At 39.0% G+C, this 15,867-nt stretch overlaps 1 protein-coding gene across 1 annotated transcript; it reads left to right on the top strand.

Moving 5' to 3' along the window:
• Positions 1-12,495: 12,495 nt before the first annotated feature.
• Positions 12,496-14,184, top strand: LOC137938337 (uncharacterized). Its single transcript, XM_068783316.1, has 5 exons — positions 12,496-13,208; positions 13,311-13,386; positions 13,509-13,634; positions 13,771-13,870; positions 13,928-14,184. Exons 1-5 carry the CDS (start codon positions 12,496-12,498, stop codon positions 14,182-14,184), a joined length of 1,272 nt encoding a protein of 423 aa, XP_068639417.1.
• Positions 14,185-15,867: the final 1,683 nt, after the last annotated feature.

Below are 15,867 nucleotides of genomic sequence, written 5' to 3'. Positions count from 1 at the left end.
TTCTGATATATGGGGGTGGGGGGTTGCTGCTTTTAGGGGATGCTGTCATAGGATGTCCAGGCATAGATTTGGGTGGTGGCACTAGTGGCCCTGTCACCGGAGGCTAATAAGTCCTCCCCTCTTGCCACCCTGGGGCACTGATACTCCCCCTTGCCAGCCCTTCCTCTTATGCTGAATCTGCTTTTTTGCTTCCATTGTCCGAGCTAAATTCGTCGCTCGCCCCTAATCAGTAGGAGCATGGAGTTCCACCTCTGTGAAACAGAGAAACTGAAAAGAATAATAGAGATTCAAAGAATGATTTTCCGATGATGTATTCTTCTCCGAGATGGAGGAAATTTATAATACATTACATGTTGATTTTATGATCAATTTATATCCTAAAATCAAGGAATAAAATTACAGGATCAAGGAAACAATCCATTTCCTTCAATCACATTAATCAATTTACAACTAGCTCATTACAGACTTACAAACACTCCCCCTCAAGTTGGTACATAGACATCGATCATGCCCAACTTGTCAATTATACCATGAAATGCCTTCCCTGATACTACCTTCATGAGCTTATCAGCTAGCTGACTCTCAGATTGAATGAAGCGGAATTGTATGATCTTTGCATCGAGGTTCTCCTTGATGAAATGACGATCAATTTCAACATGTTTAGTGCGATCATGTTGAACCGGATTCTGTGCAATTGCAATGGCTGCCTTGTTATCACAGTGAAGATTCATCAGTTTGGCGTATTCAATCCCTAAGTCCCTCAGTTTATTCTTTATCCATAACAACTCGCATACACCATGAGCCATGCCTCAAAATTTAGCTTCAACACTTGATCTTGATACTACCTTCTGTTTTTTGCTTTTCCAAGTGACCAGATTCCCTTCCACAAAAGTAAAGTAACCCGACGTAGATCTTTTGGTTATTTGATCACTTATTTAATCAGAATCTGTATATCCTTCAATATTAAAGATACCATTTTTTGAGAATAACAAACCTTTTCATGGAGCATTTTGTAAGTATCTCAAGATCCGATAGACTGCTTCCATATGTTCTTCACTTGGTGCATGCATGAACTGACTCACAACGCTTCCTGCATATGCTACATCGGGCCTTGTGTGTGATAGGTAGATTAATCTTCCAACTAATCGCTGATAACGCCCTTTGTCTGCTGGGATTTGATCTGGAAGAATTCCGAGTTTATGATGCATTTCCATGGGCGCCTCTATTTGTTTACTGTCAAGTATTCCTGTTTCGGCTAGAAGATCCAACACATATTTTCACTGCGAAAGGAAAACTCCATGTTTTGATCTTGCAACCTCAATTCCCAAAATATATTTAAGTTGTCCGAGATCCTTCATTTCGAATTTAGTGGCTAAATACTCCTGTAAAGCTTGCATTTCACCTGGGTCATCTCCTGTCACGACCATATCATCAACATATACAATTAAAGATGTTACCTTTCCTTCTTTGTGTTTTATAAACAAATTATGATCTGAGTTACTTTGTTTATAACCAAACTCCTTCATTGTAGCCAAGAATCTCCAAAACTATGCCCTAGGTGAATGTTTCAGCCCATACAATGACTTCTTCAATTTACAGACGTCACCTTGACACAAAGAACTACTTTTTATGCGGGGTGGTAGCTCCATGTAGACTTCTTCTTCTAAGTCTCCATTGAGGAAGGCATTTTTAATGTCAAATTGTTGCAGGGGCCAGTCTCAATTTGCTGCTATAGATATAAGAATGCAAATTGTATTTATCTTAGCTACTAGCGCAAAAGTATCCTGATAGTCTATCCCATACCTTTGCGTATATCCCTTTGCAACTAGCCGAGCTTTATATCTGTCAATACTTCCATTCTGTTTGAGTTTCAATGTGAACACCCATCGACATGCAATTGTTTTTACTTCTTTAGGTTGGGGAACAAGTTCCCAAGTTGCATTTTTTTGTAGAGCCTCCATCTCTTCGTTCATCGCCTTTTTCCATTTTGGATCAACTAATATATCCTGCACATTACTAGGAATAGAAACCCTGGATAATTGATCAATAGTAAATGCATATGATTTAGTCAACCTATGGGAGGACACATAGTTATTGATTGAGTATTTGGTCTTGGCTTCAAGATCAGGTTCATACAGTTTTTTTGGAACTCCCCTATTCAATCTTTGTGGATATCTAGGGGGTGTATTTTCTGTAGGAAGACATGTTTCATTAGACTCATCAAACACAGGATTCTTATTTACTTGAGGAGGAACATTCCGGGTTGATTCTTCAGTTATTGGTGCGGACGGGGGCAACTCTGGGGGTTCTTCAAGAGAAATTACTGAATCACAGTCTTGTTGCACATCATGACACTTGAAAAATTCATGCAGCGCTTGTAACTCAATAAACTCAATACCTCCGTTATTTTCTTATAGAACATTCTCTTCACTTGAACTCTCCCCCTGTAGAGATGTTCAAGAAACTCCCCCTGAATAATAAGGTACTGATTCATGGAAGGAGACATCTAGAGTCACATGGAGCTTGTTGGTGTGTGGATCATAACACCGATATCCTTTTTAAAATTCAGAGTAGCCAACAAATACACATCGCTTGGCACATGGATCAAGTTTATTTTGAAAGATCTTTGGGATATGAACATATGCGGTACACCCAAAAATTCGGGGTTCAAGATTCGAAAGATGGGGAATTGAAATCAGGGATTGCAACTTGTGTAGACAAGTTTGAAAATCTAGTACTCTAGAAAGTGTTCGATTGATGAGGTAGGCAGCAGATTTGACTGCTTCGCCCCAATAAAATCGAGGCATGTTCATGCCAAAGAGAGAGGCATGCACAACTTCCAAAATTTGTCTATTCTTTCTTTCTGCCAATCCATTCTGTTGGGGAGTATAGGTACAAGAGGTCTGATGACAAATTCCATGATTGGTCAGAAAATTTTCGAAAGAAGCATTAAGAAACTCACTACCATTGTGAGATTGCAAAACACGAATCTGCTTTTGGTATTGAGTATGTATCATTATATGGAATTTCTAAAATGCTAGACACACATCACTCTTTTGTATAAGCAGAGATACCCAAGTCATTTTAGTGCATTCATCAATAAATGTCACAAAGTAACGAGCTCTAGAAATAGAGGAAACCTTAGCTGGACCCCAAACATCGGAATGAATAACCTCAAAAGGTTCAAAACTTTTATTCAAACTCGGTAAATAAGAAATACGGTGGCTCTTAGCCAATTCACATGTTTCACAATAAAAATGCACATCATTCAAACCTGAAAAAATTTGAGGTCGCAATTTCTTAAGATAACTAAAGGAAAGGTGGCCTAATCGTCGGTGCCATAACCATACAGTTGTTTGAGCATTATCTTCACTACTAGCTTGATTTGTTTGAATGATTTTCGATCCCCCGTTCTCTGTCAACTCCAAATAGTAGAGTTTGCCCCGTCTAACACCATAACCAAGAATCTTCCGGGTTAGAATGTCCTGAAAGACATAAAATGAGGGCCAAAAAGTTACAGTACAAGCAAGAGTGGAAGTAATCTGGCTAACAGGCAAAATATTATATTCAAGAGAGGGAACCACAAGGACAATGTCTAATGTAAGATTATTGGATAATATAACCAATCCTTCCCCAGTAATAGGAGAGGTACTACTATTGGCTATTGAAATAACAGATTGTGGAGAAGGTAGAATGGATTGTAACTGACTGGGATCCCTTGTCATGTGATCGAATGCACCTGTATCAATAATCCAAGGTCTATTCTTAGAATGTACAGAGAATACTGATGGATTATCGAGAATACCTGAATGGGCAATATTTGTCATAGGTAGCTCCTGATTATCTTCTATGGATGTCACCATAGCTTTCCCAGCAATCTTTTTACGGGGTTTTTTTGAGAAATCCCACCACTCTGGATAGCCAATAATATCATAATATCGTTGTTGTGAATGTACTTTTTCTCCGCAGTGAGTATATACACAGTTGTTACCTTTTCTAGAGGATTGAGGATTCCGACTGCTTGATGATCCTTGTCGGTTTTGGTTGACCAACATCGCCGAGTTCTCTGAGACTAGATGATAGCTCCCCATTGTCTGTCTCTATTGATATTCGTGTCTGACATATGCATATGTACTCTCTAAATCAAGTTTGGAGATTTTTAGCAAAATTTCTCCACGAACTTGATCAAACTCGGAGTCAAGCCCACTGAAGAAAATATGAACCCGAAGCCTAGCCATTACAGAGTGCAACTGGATTAGCCCTTCTACTGTTCCTTCCTAAGATATAGTCCTATGATCAATCTCCTGGAAAATAGTAACCAGTTCATTGTAGTAGGTGGATAACGATCTACCATTTTGTTTGGTAGAAAAAGATCTCTGGTTCAGCTCAAATATACAAGTTTCATCTATCATAGAACGTTTTTTATACTGCTTCCCATATCTCCTTGGCAGTGGAGAGGTGAATAAATCGCTGCATTAGCAATGGACTCATGGAGTCAATAAGCCAACTTTTGACTATTTGATTTTCAGTAATCCATGCTCCAAGATGGACATCACCAGATGCTGGTTTTTTTGTTTCGCCGGTGAGGTATCCAACATTGTTGCGTGCGCCAATTCACATCTCCATGAGTTGGGACCATAATGAATAATTGGTCTCATTGAGGATGATTCCAGTTGGAAATGCAGAATTGTCTTGGTGGACTATAATCTGTGGTGATGGGATAAGTTTGGTGGATGTGCCTGTAGCGGTGGCCATCGATTTGGAAATTTGGTCTGGTCTTGTCTAATCCGGTTCGGTTCTGTTCAGTCTGGTCCGGTTCGGTCCGATTCGATTGACCCACCGGTTTGGGTCGGTTCGATCAGCAGAAAAAAAATAAAGGAACAGTAGTTCCTAAGTTTCAAAAAAAAAAAAATCAATTTTCTTCTTCGGCAGCGGCAACGGAGCTTCGGCTTCCTTCGACAACGGGGTGGTGGTGCCGTCGTCAGCGCTCGTCAGCAATCGTCAGTACTCGTCGGCGACGTGGTTTCGCCTACAGGACCGTCATTGCAGAACTCTGTTCTCTTTCTGCAAGTCGGCTTCCCTTGGTGACAGCGATGATCGGCTGCAATAATAGGCAGGGGGTAAGGTCGTCAGCGGTCGTCTTCGGTCTTCGATGGTCGTTGTCGGTCGGCGACGACGTTCTTTTGGCTACGCCATCGCCGGAATATGAAGTTGTAGAAAAAATAGAGTTCTGCAACCCCACGATGATTGTTTTTTCGGCTTCCTCCTTCGGCAACTGCGGGAGCACTTAGCTCCGACTTTCGGCGAAGAAAAAGAGAGGATAATTCTCCCGCTCTGATACCATGTGAAACAGAGAAACCGAAAACAATAACAGAGATTTAAAGAATGATTTTTCGATGATGTATTCTTCTTCGAGATGGAGGCAATTTATAATACATTACATGCTGATATTAGGATCAATTTAGATCCAAAAATCAAAGGAATAAAATTACAGGATCAAGGAAACAATCCGTTTCCTACAATCACGTTAATCAATTTATAACCAACTCATTACAGGCTTGCAATCCTGGGGCACTGATACTCCCCCTTGCCAGCCCTTCCTCTTATGTTGAATATGTTGTTTTGCTTCCATTGTCCGAGCTAAATTCATCGGTCGCCCCTAATCAGTAGACGCATGGAGTTCCACCTCCAGTTCCAAGGAATTAGTAAGCCCTGTTGTAAACAAATTTACATGCTGGTCTCGTCGAACTAGGTGGCGTGATCGCACTAATTTTTCCTGAAATTGAGTCTGTTATGCTACCACTGATTCGGTTTGTCGTAACAAGACCTAGTCCCCCAAAGGGTTGTTGTAAGTAGGCAGTTCGAACCATATCGTGCATAACTTTTTAAACTCTTCCCAATCAATGACCAAGCGATCCAATTCCACTTAATGGAACCAGAGTTGAGCTTCATCCAGCAAGTGGAAGATAGCTAAACTCACCCTGTCCATGTCAGATGTGCCTTGGTGGGCAAAAAATTTCGCATCTGTGTAGCCAAATTAAGGGGTCGACTGATCCGGTGTAGGTGATAAAATATATTTTTGTGTACTTGGGTACTGACCCTCTACCATGTGCCAGATGGCCATTGCGCCCAAAATATTGCTCTCCCCCTCTGCTATAAGAGTGTTCTTCCATTCTTCGTGTAGTGTCAAGGGTCAGTTTAATCCCGCCACAATCTCAGAAAACTCTACTATTGATTTGTTCCATCATCTTTGCCATTCGAGTTTAATTTTCTGTCTGCAGTTCTCTTGCAAGGTTTCTTAGTTCTTTACTGTGGGAGGGATCCCCCATGTTACCCTGATCTGATACCAAAATGTTAGGGTCCCGAGTCATGGATCGAGTAACTCAGCGAGGGACGGATGGATCCAGATGGAGTAGACCCACAGATCTGGACTGGTGTGGCCCACAGATCTGGACTGGATCTGGACAGCAACATTGCCAGAGAGAGACGGCCCACAGATCTGGGCTGAGCTGGATCTGGACAGCATAGTGTCTGAGAGAGAGGCCCCACAGATCTGGACTGCTCTGGCTCACAGATCTGGACAGGATCTGGACAGCAACAGTGTCTGAGAGAGGGCCCACAGATCTGGGGAGGTAGGGACAGCCGCTTGCTGCTGTTGCAGAATGAAACAATAAACTTTGTTATCACCGTAGCTCGTCGATATGGACGGGGCAGATCTCTGGAGGTTGGCCTGATCGGATGGCTACCTCCCTGCCATCACCGGGAAAAGGGAACTGCACCGTGGTCGTGCTCGGTGGCAGGACAGCAAAGGGCCGCCGGTGGCTCAACGTCTGAACAGAGCCCTGCTGTTCTGGCGGAAATCCAACAGCACTCCTCTGTTGTCGTCGTGATTGGGGACCTTCTCAACACACAACTACACTTCTGCCCTGTTGTAGGAAGCAACCTACCGGCTTTTCTGCGATCACCTCAGCAGCAGCTCCCCGAGTGTCGCTTCGTCTTCCCGAGCCTGGTTTCTGCCGTGAAACACCACGAACAACAGCAGCTAAAACCAGAGAAGCTTCGGCTGCTGTTCAGTGCTTAGATCTGTGGGAAACCTTATGATTTAAGACAATGAGATAGGATTATGAAGGGATAAGTAGAGCTCAAGGGGAACTCCCGATCCTGAGCTCTAGAAGGAGACCTCAGATCCTGTTTGGAGATAAAATGAGTCTTGACGATTCATTTCCATTTTGCCTCACAGATAGTTCACGCCAACATGAGTTTAGGGTGAAAATTATAAAAATGCGCTTGAGGTATATTTAAACCGAAATAGCATAAAAACATAAATATAATTAAAATATGCAGTACCCATTGACTCACCCACGGTGCCATTGAGTTACCCAGCTCGTTATCGAGTTCATAACATAAGGCTTTTAGGAAAGGGGGAGAGAGGGACAAAGGAAGAGGGACAAAGTAAAGAAGGAGAGAAAGGGAGAGAGAAGAGTGAGGACAAATTTTTGGGGAGAGAGAGGAGAGCAAGAGATTTGGGAATAGGCTTGATTGATTTTTCTTTCAACCAAGACCCCTATTTATACTCTTTTCATTACATTTTTAGGAGAAACTTATCAATAAATTAGGCTCCCTAATTAAATCAATCAAGGAAATATTACAAAATCAAATGAGAGAATCTTGGAAATTTCTATATAAATTACAATTTTTTCTCGAGAGATTCTTCAAGAGAGGCTGCTATCAGATGATAATTAAGAAGATCCTCATTGAGTCTTTAGAATGTTGGTGTCATCAAGTTTGAAGATGCCATTGAAAGCTTGGTCATGTTAAAGGAGGCATTGGTGAAGGTGAGGAACTTGCTCAAGTTTGGATGCGAGGGAAGAAAAAATTTCCTTGATTCTTGTGGTTCAATGCAAAAAGAAGATGATCTTGAACACATGTTGTTTATACCCTTATTATCGTTGTCATCTCATCCTTTCAAGTAGACACCTATGATAACTTGAAAGGAGATGTGTGAATAAATTTTCTTTACTTACATTTTTTTATTGCTTTAAATTCGTTCCATATATAAACTCTAAAAATTTCTTTTTGTTGTGATCTATTTGCCTTTTTTCACTTTTTTTGTTTACGTGATGAAGGATTAGTGAAAACTCAAGTTTTGATTTCAGAAAATAGTATACATCCAAAATTGAGATGCACAATGCACAATGTACAATGCAAAAATGTAGAGAGAGATAATTCAAAATAGTGTCTATAATTTTTAGGGATTGCAAACTTTTTTTAGTTTTTATATATCAGGTTATGCAATCGTCGGGAAGAGGGGGAAGCGGGGAATCTTTAACTGAGTGTTGGCTCCGAATCCATAAGTCATTGCTTAAAAAAATATAGCCCCTTACGCATGATAAATCACTTGACAATCATCAATGATTGTTAGGTCAACATTTTTGTAAATGGGAAAAATAATGGCTTGTTTGACTCGGGTAAATATCCCACAGCACGTTCACTTGAGAATTTAATGTTATTCTCTTTACGAGGTTCGGATCCATAGGTCATTTGAATCTTTAACAAGTTTCAAGCATGCATATCCATTTTTTAAAATATGTGTGAAAAAATCTCTTTATTATAAAATTCCAAGCTTTTACGGTTGAACTAGTGGAATTTCCAAAACATGGATAACAAAACTTTTGGGTTCATTTGTGGTGTGTGAATAAATTTTCTTTACTTAAATTTGTTTATTTCTTTAAATTCTTTCCCTACATCAACTCTAAAATTTTCATTTTGTTTTGATCTATTTGGTTTTTATCTCTTTTTTGTTTACAAGTTGAAGGGAAAGTGAAAACACAAATTTATATTTAAAAAAAAAGTATACATCTAAAATGGAAATGCACATTGCACAAATGTAGAGAGAGATAATCCCAAAAAGTGTTTGTAATTTTTAAGGATAGTAAACTCATTTTAGTTTTTATATATCAGGTTCTGCAATCGTCTGGAAAAGGGGGTGGCGGGATATTTTTAACTAAGTGTAGACTCCCAATCCATAAGTCATTCCTTACAAAAATATAGCCCATTATGCATGATAAATCACTTTACAATCACCTATGATCATTGAGTCAGCTTTTTATAAATGGGCAAAATAATGACTTGTTTGACTTAGGTAAATATCCCACTGCACGTTCACTTGAGAAGTTAATGTTATTCTATTTAAAAGATTTGGATCCATAGGTCATTTGCATCTTGAATATGTTTCAAGGATGCATATCCATTTTTTAAAACATGTGTAGAAAAATCTTTTTCTTATAAAATTCAGAGGTATTAGGGTTGAACTAGTGGAATTTCCCAAACATGGACAACAAAACTTTTGTGTTCATTTGAAGTGTGTGAATAAATTTTATTTAGTTACATTTTTTTTATTGCTTTAAATTCTTTCCATACATAAACTCTAAAATTTTTATTTTGTTATGAACTATTTGCCTTTTATCTCTTTTTTTGTTTACGAGATGAAAGGAAAGTGAAAACTCAAGTTTTGATTTAAGAAAAAAGTGTACCTCTAAAATATAAATGCACAATGCACAAATGTAGAGAGAGATAATTCCAAAAAAATGTCTGTAATTTTTAGAGATTGTAAACTCTTTTTTGTTTTTATATATCGGTTTTTGTAATCGACGGCAAAAGGGGGAGGCGAGGGATTTTTAATTGAGTGTTGACGCTCAATCCATAAGTCATTCCTTGCAAAAATATAGCCCGTTACACATGATAAATCACTTTACAATCATCTATGATCGTTAGGTCAGCTTTTTTTAAATGGGCAAAATAATGGCTTGTTTGACTCGTGTAAATATCCCACCGCACGTTTATTTGAGAATTTAATGTTATTCTCTTTAAAAGGTTTGGATCATTTGGTCATTTGCATCTTTAATATGTTTCAAGCATGCATATCCATTTTTTAAAACATGTGTAGAAAAATCTTTTTCTTATAAAATTTCGAGCTATTAGGGTTGAACTAGTGGAATTTCCCAAACTTAGATAACAAAATTTTTGTGTTCATTTGTGGATGTGAATAAATTTTCTTTATTTACATTTGCTGATTACTTTAAAATCTTTCCTTCCATAAACTCTAAAATTTTCATTTTGTTGTGATCTATGTGCCTTCTATCTTTTTTTTTTTGTTTACGAGATGAAGGGGAAGTGAAAACTCATGTTTTGATTTAAGAAAAAAGTATACATCTAAAATGGAAATACGCAATGCAAAAATGTAGAGAGAGATAATTCCAAAAAGTGTCTGTAATTTTTAGGGATTATAAACTCTTTTTAGTTTTTATATATCATGTTCTACAATTGTCGGAAAAAAGGGGTGGCGGGGTATTTTTAATTGAGTGTAGACTCCCAATCCATATGTCATTCCCTACAAAAATAGAGCCCGTTACACATGATAAATCACTTTAATTCTATGATCGTCAGGTCGGCTTTTTGTAAATGGGCAAAATAATGGTTTGTTTCACTCAGGTAAATATCCCATTCCACGTTCACTTGAGAATTTAATATTATTCTCTTTAAAAAGTTCGAATCCATAGGTCATTTGCATCTTTAACATGTTTCAAGTATACATATCCATTTTTTAAAACATGTGCAGAAAAATCTCTTTCTTATAAAATTTTGAGCTATTAGGGTTGAACTAATGGTATTTCCCAAACTTGGATAACAAAAATTTTGTGTTCATTTGTGGTGCGTGAATAAATTTTATTTACTTACAATTGTTTATTGCTTTAAATTCTTTTCAAACAAAATTCGAAATTTTCATTTTGTTGTGATCTATTTTCCATTTCTCTTTTTTTTTTTGTTAACGAGATGAAGGGAAAGTGAAAACTCAAGTTTTGATTTAAGAAAAAAATATACATCTAAAATGGAAATGCACAATGCAAAAATGTAGAGAGTGATTATTCCAAAAAAATTTTATAATTTATAGGGATTGTAAACTATTTTTTTTATATATCAGGTTCTGCAATCGTCAAGAAAAGGGGGAGTCGAGGGATTTTTAACTGAGTGTTGACTCCCAATCCATAAGTCATTCCTTAAAAAAATAGCCCGTTACTCATGATAAATCACTTTACAATAATCTATGATCGTATGGTCAGCTTTTTGTAAATGGGCAAAATAATGGCTTGTTTGACTCGGGTAAATATCCCACTACACGTTCACTTGGGAATTTAATGTTATTCTCTTTAAAAGGTTTGGATCCATAGGTCATTAGCATCTTTAACATGTTTCAAGCATGCATATCCATGTTTTAAAACTTGTGTTGAAAAATCTCTTTCTTATAAAATTTCGAGCTATTAGGGTTGAACAAGTTGAATTTCCCAAACTTGGATAACAAAAATTTTGTGTTCATTTGTGGTGTGTGAATAAATTATCTCTACTTACATTTTTTTATTGCTTTAAATTCTTTCTATACATAAACTCTAAAATTTTCATTTTGTTGTGATCTATTTGCCTTTAGTCTCTTTTTTGTTTTCGAGATGAAGGGAAAGTGAAAACTTTAGTTTTTATTTAAGAAAAAAGTATAGATCTAAGATGGAAATGCAAAATGTACAAATGTAGAGAGAGATAATTCCAAAAAGTGTCTGGTCAGACTACTGGAAGGAACACAACTCCAAAGCAAAGAGGAGGGGACCATTCATATAACAGAGGGGGAGAAGAGTCTACGAGGCGCACTAGTTTCTCTAGCCAGCAAGGACCCTTCCTCCTGGGGGGACCCTCCAACCAGGGGGGAGGCATTGTACCTGGCCAGCAAGGACCCTTCTTCCCGGGGGGACCCTTCCACCAGGGTGGAGGCACAATACCTAGGTACACTAAACTCGAATTTCCCACTTATAATGGGTCAGAAGACCCTTTGGTATGGCTATATCGCTGCAAAATGTTTTTTTCCCATCAACGTGTACCAGTGTATGATAAAGTGGGGATGGTTGTTTTCCACTTACTGGGAGAAGCACAACTCTGGTATCAGCAAGTTGAGGCGGATAGACCAGTTGTGGAGTAGGAAGAATTTATGAATTTATACTCTCTTCATTTTGGTCCTCCGGTGTACAGCAATCCCTTGGGTGATTTGGTTCTGTTACGACAAACTGGTTCCGTGGAGCAATACCAGAAACTGTTCCAGGAAAATTTAGCATGAGCAAACAGTATGGTACGAGTGGACCAGCAAGTGCATTATTTACAACAGGTCTGATGGAGGCTTTAAAGCTTGAAGTAGAGCTCTAAGCACCGATTACATTATCACATGCGATGAATGTAGCCTGTGCTTTAGAACTGTGATAGAAGGCCCTGCACAGATGACCCACATGGTCAGGGGAGAGGAGCATTTCCACCACCTGGCATAGCAGACGCATTTATCCTCAGGGGGTTCGGACCACAACACCTCCTCCTAGACACACTCTGAGCACCACTTTACTAGGGGATACGAAATCGAGCAGTCATCCACCTCAGTACATAAAAAAATTGACAAGTGCTGCGATGATGGAGAGGCGGTCCAAAAATTTGTGTTACAACTATGATGAACCATATTGGGTTGGTCATCAGTGCAAAATATTGTTTTTAATTGATATGGTTGAAGATGATGATATCGAGGTGACAGAGGATATGATAGAGGAAGCACCACCGAAAATTTCCTTGCATGCAATTATTAGGCAAAAGTCGCCCAAAACCATGCAAGTCAGAGCTCAGATCTTCAATCGGGATCTCATGGGCCTAGTGAACTCGGGGAGTACCCAAAATTTTCTTAGTTTGACTACGGCCCAACACCTGCAGTTACAGATTCTTCCCCATCCAACAGCCACAGTCTTAGTGCCCAATGGGGAGAAGGTTCCTAGCTACAGAATCAACAAGGCGGTAAATTTTACTATTGGCACTACTTTGTTTCATGCTGAGTTTTTTGTTATTCCTCTGGCTGGTTTTCATATGGTGTTGGGAATCAAATGTTTACAAATATTGGGACCTATTTTGTGGGACTTTTCTGCATTGACAATGAGTTTTGTCCTACGTGGTAGCCAATTGCTCCTACAAGGAAGTCAAACAGAAACACAACAACACATTCATTCTGTAACTGCCCCAGATAATTCAACAGGCAGGATTGATGGTCTTATTGATGAGTTCTCCGACCTTTTCTGTGAGCCTACAGGGGTCCCCCCGCTCAGACAGTGTGATCACCGTATATGTTTGAAACCAGGGTCAGATATGGTAGTCGTTCATCCATATCTGTACCCTCACCTCCAGAAAGATGAGATTGAAAGATAGCCTCAGGCGATGCTACAATAGGACCTTATTCACAGCAGTAGGTCCCCCTTCTCTTCACTAGTTCTGCTCGTGAAGAAACTTGATGGGACTTGGGCTTTTGTGTTGTTTATCGTGAGTTGAACTCGCTGACAGTGAAAGACAATTTTCCCATTCTAGTGGTGGAGGAGCTCCTCGATGAGCTACATGTATCATGGGTCTTCACAAAATTAGACTTACTATCTGGGTATCATTAGATTCGCATGCATCCAGCAGATATTGAAAAGACGACATTCCGAACACATCACGACCACTTTGAATTTGTGGTCATGCCTTTTGGGCTATCAAATTCTCCTTCTACTTTCCAGGCGCTGATGAATGAGGTATTTAGCTCTTACCTTTAGAAATTCATACTTGTTTTGTTATGATATACTCATATATAGAAAATCTTGAGATGACCACTTAGCACATTTGAGAATTGTATTTGATTTATTGCGAGCACACTAATTATATTTGAAGAAGTCCAAATGCTCCTTTGGGGCATCTCATGTTGCTTACCTGGGCCACATTATTTCCCATGAGGGGGTCACTGTTGATCCCAAGAAGATTCAAGCCATTAGTGAGTAGCCACAACCTCAGTCTTGCTCAACAGTACGCGAATTCTTTGGTCTGGCAGGCTATTACTGGAAATTTATTTGGAGTTTTGGTCCGTTGGCAGCACCTTTGACTAACCTTCTTAAAAATAATTCCTTTCAGTGGAACGAGGAGGCTTCCATGGCATTTGACGCACTCAAGAATGCTCTTGCATCTACACCGGTGCTACAACTTCCAAAATTTGATGACTTGTTTGTGATAGAATGTGATGCTTCTGGTGGGGGCACTGGGGCCATGTTGTATCAAAACTCCTACCCCAATGCTTATTTCAGTCGATAGTTGGCCTCTCGTTATCAGAAATTGGCTGCATATAAACGCGAGCTGATCAGGTTGGCCAAGGAGGTCCAACACTAGTGGGCGTATTTATGGGGACGTACTTTTCTCATCCGCAAATCATTATAGTCTCAAGTTCTTACTTGAGCAGTGTCTCACAACATCACCACAACAGCATTGGTTTAGTAAGTTGATGGGCTTTGATTTCTTAGTGGAGTATCATGCCGACGATTAAACAAGGTGGTGGATGCCTTGTCTAGATGTTTTAAACATCAGCAGCTCGTCTATGCCATCAGCTAGCCGCGTTTTCTCATTCTAGACATGGTCTATGATGCGCATGCCACACTTCCAACACTACAGGAGCTGCGCCACAAAATTTCCAATGGGGAGATGGAGTCTAAGTGGTCCATTCAAGATTCACTAATTTGCTATAAGCAGCAGATTTACCTTCTAACCACGTCCAAGTTGATTCCAGCCATTCTCTCAGCTTATCATGATTCTACCCATGAGGGGTTACAGAAGACGTTGTGGCGTATTCGGGCGGATTTCTATTGGCCAGCTATGAAGTCTTCCATTACTACATATGTCTCCGATTGTCTTGGCGTGAATGACCCTATTTAAAGGGTAGGGAATGAGAAATAAGGTAAGTTCGGATTTAGAGTAAAATAGAGTAATTAGGTTCTTGCTAGGTTCCCTATCCTAGGGTTCTTGGCATGAACTATCCTTGGTGGTTTGCTGCATCAATTGGGGAGTCTTTGAGGAGATGTTGGAAGGAAAAGGAAGAGGAATCAGCCTTCTCTTCCAAGCTTCAATAGTTATCCATCTCTTCCATGAACCAGCAGTGAGGGAAGGAAGTTTTGCGCGAGCCTTAGCATCAAGAAAGGGGTTTTCGAGTTGCTGATTGAAGGAGGTCTTCAAGAGATATTTTTATCTATCTTTTCCGAGTTTAGAAAAGCTATAGATTGTCTTCTTTACATACATCATTGGTAGTTCCATGAATTCAGAAACCCTACTCATTGACGTGAGGTATAAAGTAGGGTTTATAATTGGATCCTTAAACAGTCTCTTGATTGAATGGGTGCATCTATAATTGAGAAAAGGAAACTCCTTTTCAATTATAACGTGTGAGAGAAGTAAAAGATAGTTTCTTTTCACAAAAATGTGTTAAGAAACCCTCTAACAATGCTGGATCCTTATTTGACTCGCCGAGTTACTAGATCCATGGTTAGGGACCATAACAGATAAATCAATTTACAATCATCTATGAACGTTAGGTCAACTTTTTGTAAATGGGCAAAATAATGGCTTGTTTGACTCGGGTAAATATCCCACCGCACGTTCACTTGAGAATTTAATGTTGTTCTCATTAAAAGGTCTGGATCCATAGGTTATTTGCATCTTTAATATGTTTCAAGCATGCATATCCATTTTTTAAAACATGTGTAGAAAAATCTCATTCTTATAAACTTCCGAGCAAATAGGGTTGAGCTAGTGGAATTTCCCAAACTTGGATAACAAAACTTTTGTGACAATTTGTGGTGTGTGAATAAATTTTCTTTACTTACATTTGTTTATTTCTTTAAATTCTTCCCATAAATAAATTCTAAAATTTTCATTTTGTTGTGATCTAATTGCCTTTTATCTATTTTTTTTTTTTTTTGTTTACGAGATGAAGAGAAAGTGAAAAAT

Source organism: Aristolochia californica, unplaced genomic scaffold, assembly GCF_029961685.1.
Source record: "Aristolochia californica isolate CCGP_79_NKW_82.1479 unplaced genomic scaffold, dmAriCali1.0.hap1 SCAF_8, whole genome shotgun sequence".
Lineage (NCBI taxonomy): Eukaryota > Viridiplantae > Streptophyta > Magnoliopsida > Piperales > Aristolochiaceae > Aristolochia > Aristolochia californica.
This window is presented reverse-complemented; position numbering and strand designations above follow the sequence as displayed.

Excerpts from the sequence above, each read along its gene's own strand:
- LOC137938337 (XM_068783316.1), top strand. The coding sequence starts at position 12,496 with ATGATGGAGAGGCGGTCCAAAAATTTGTGTTACAACTATGATGAACCA. Across the intron at positions 13,387-13,508 it reads GGGCTTTTGTGTTGTTTATC|ATTCGCATGCATCCAGCAGA; the intron begins GTGAGTTGAACT and ends GGGTATCATTAG. Across the intron at positions 13,871-13,927 it reads CAAGAAGATTCAAGCCATTA|GCTATTACTGGAAATTTATT; the intron begins GTGAGTAGCCAC and ends TTGGTCTGGCAG.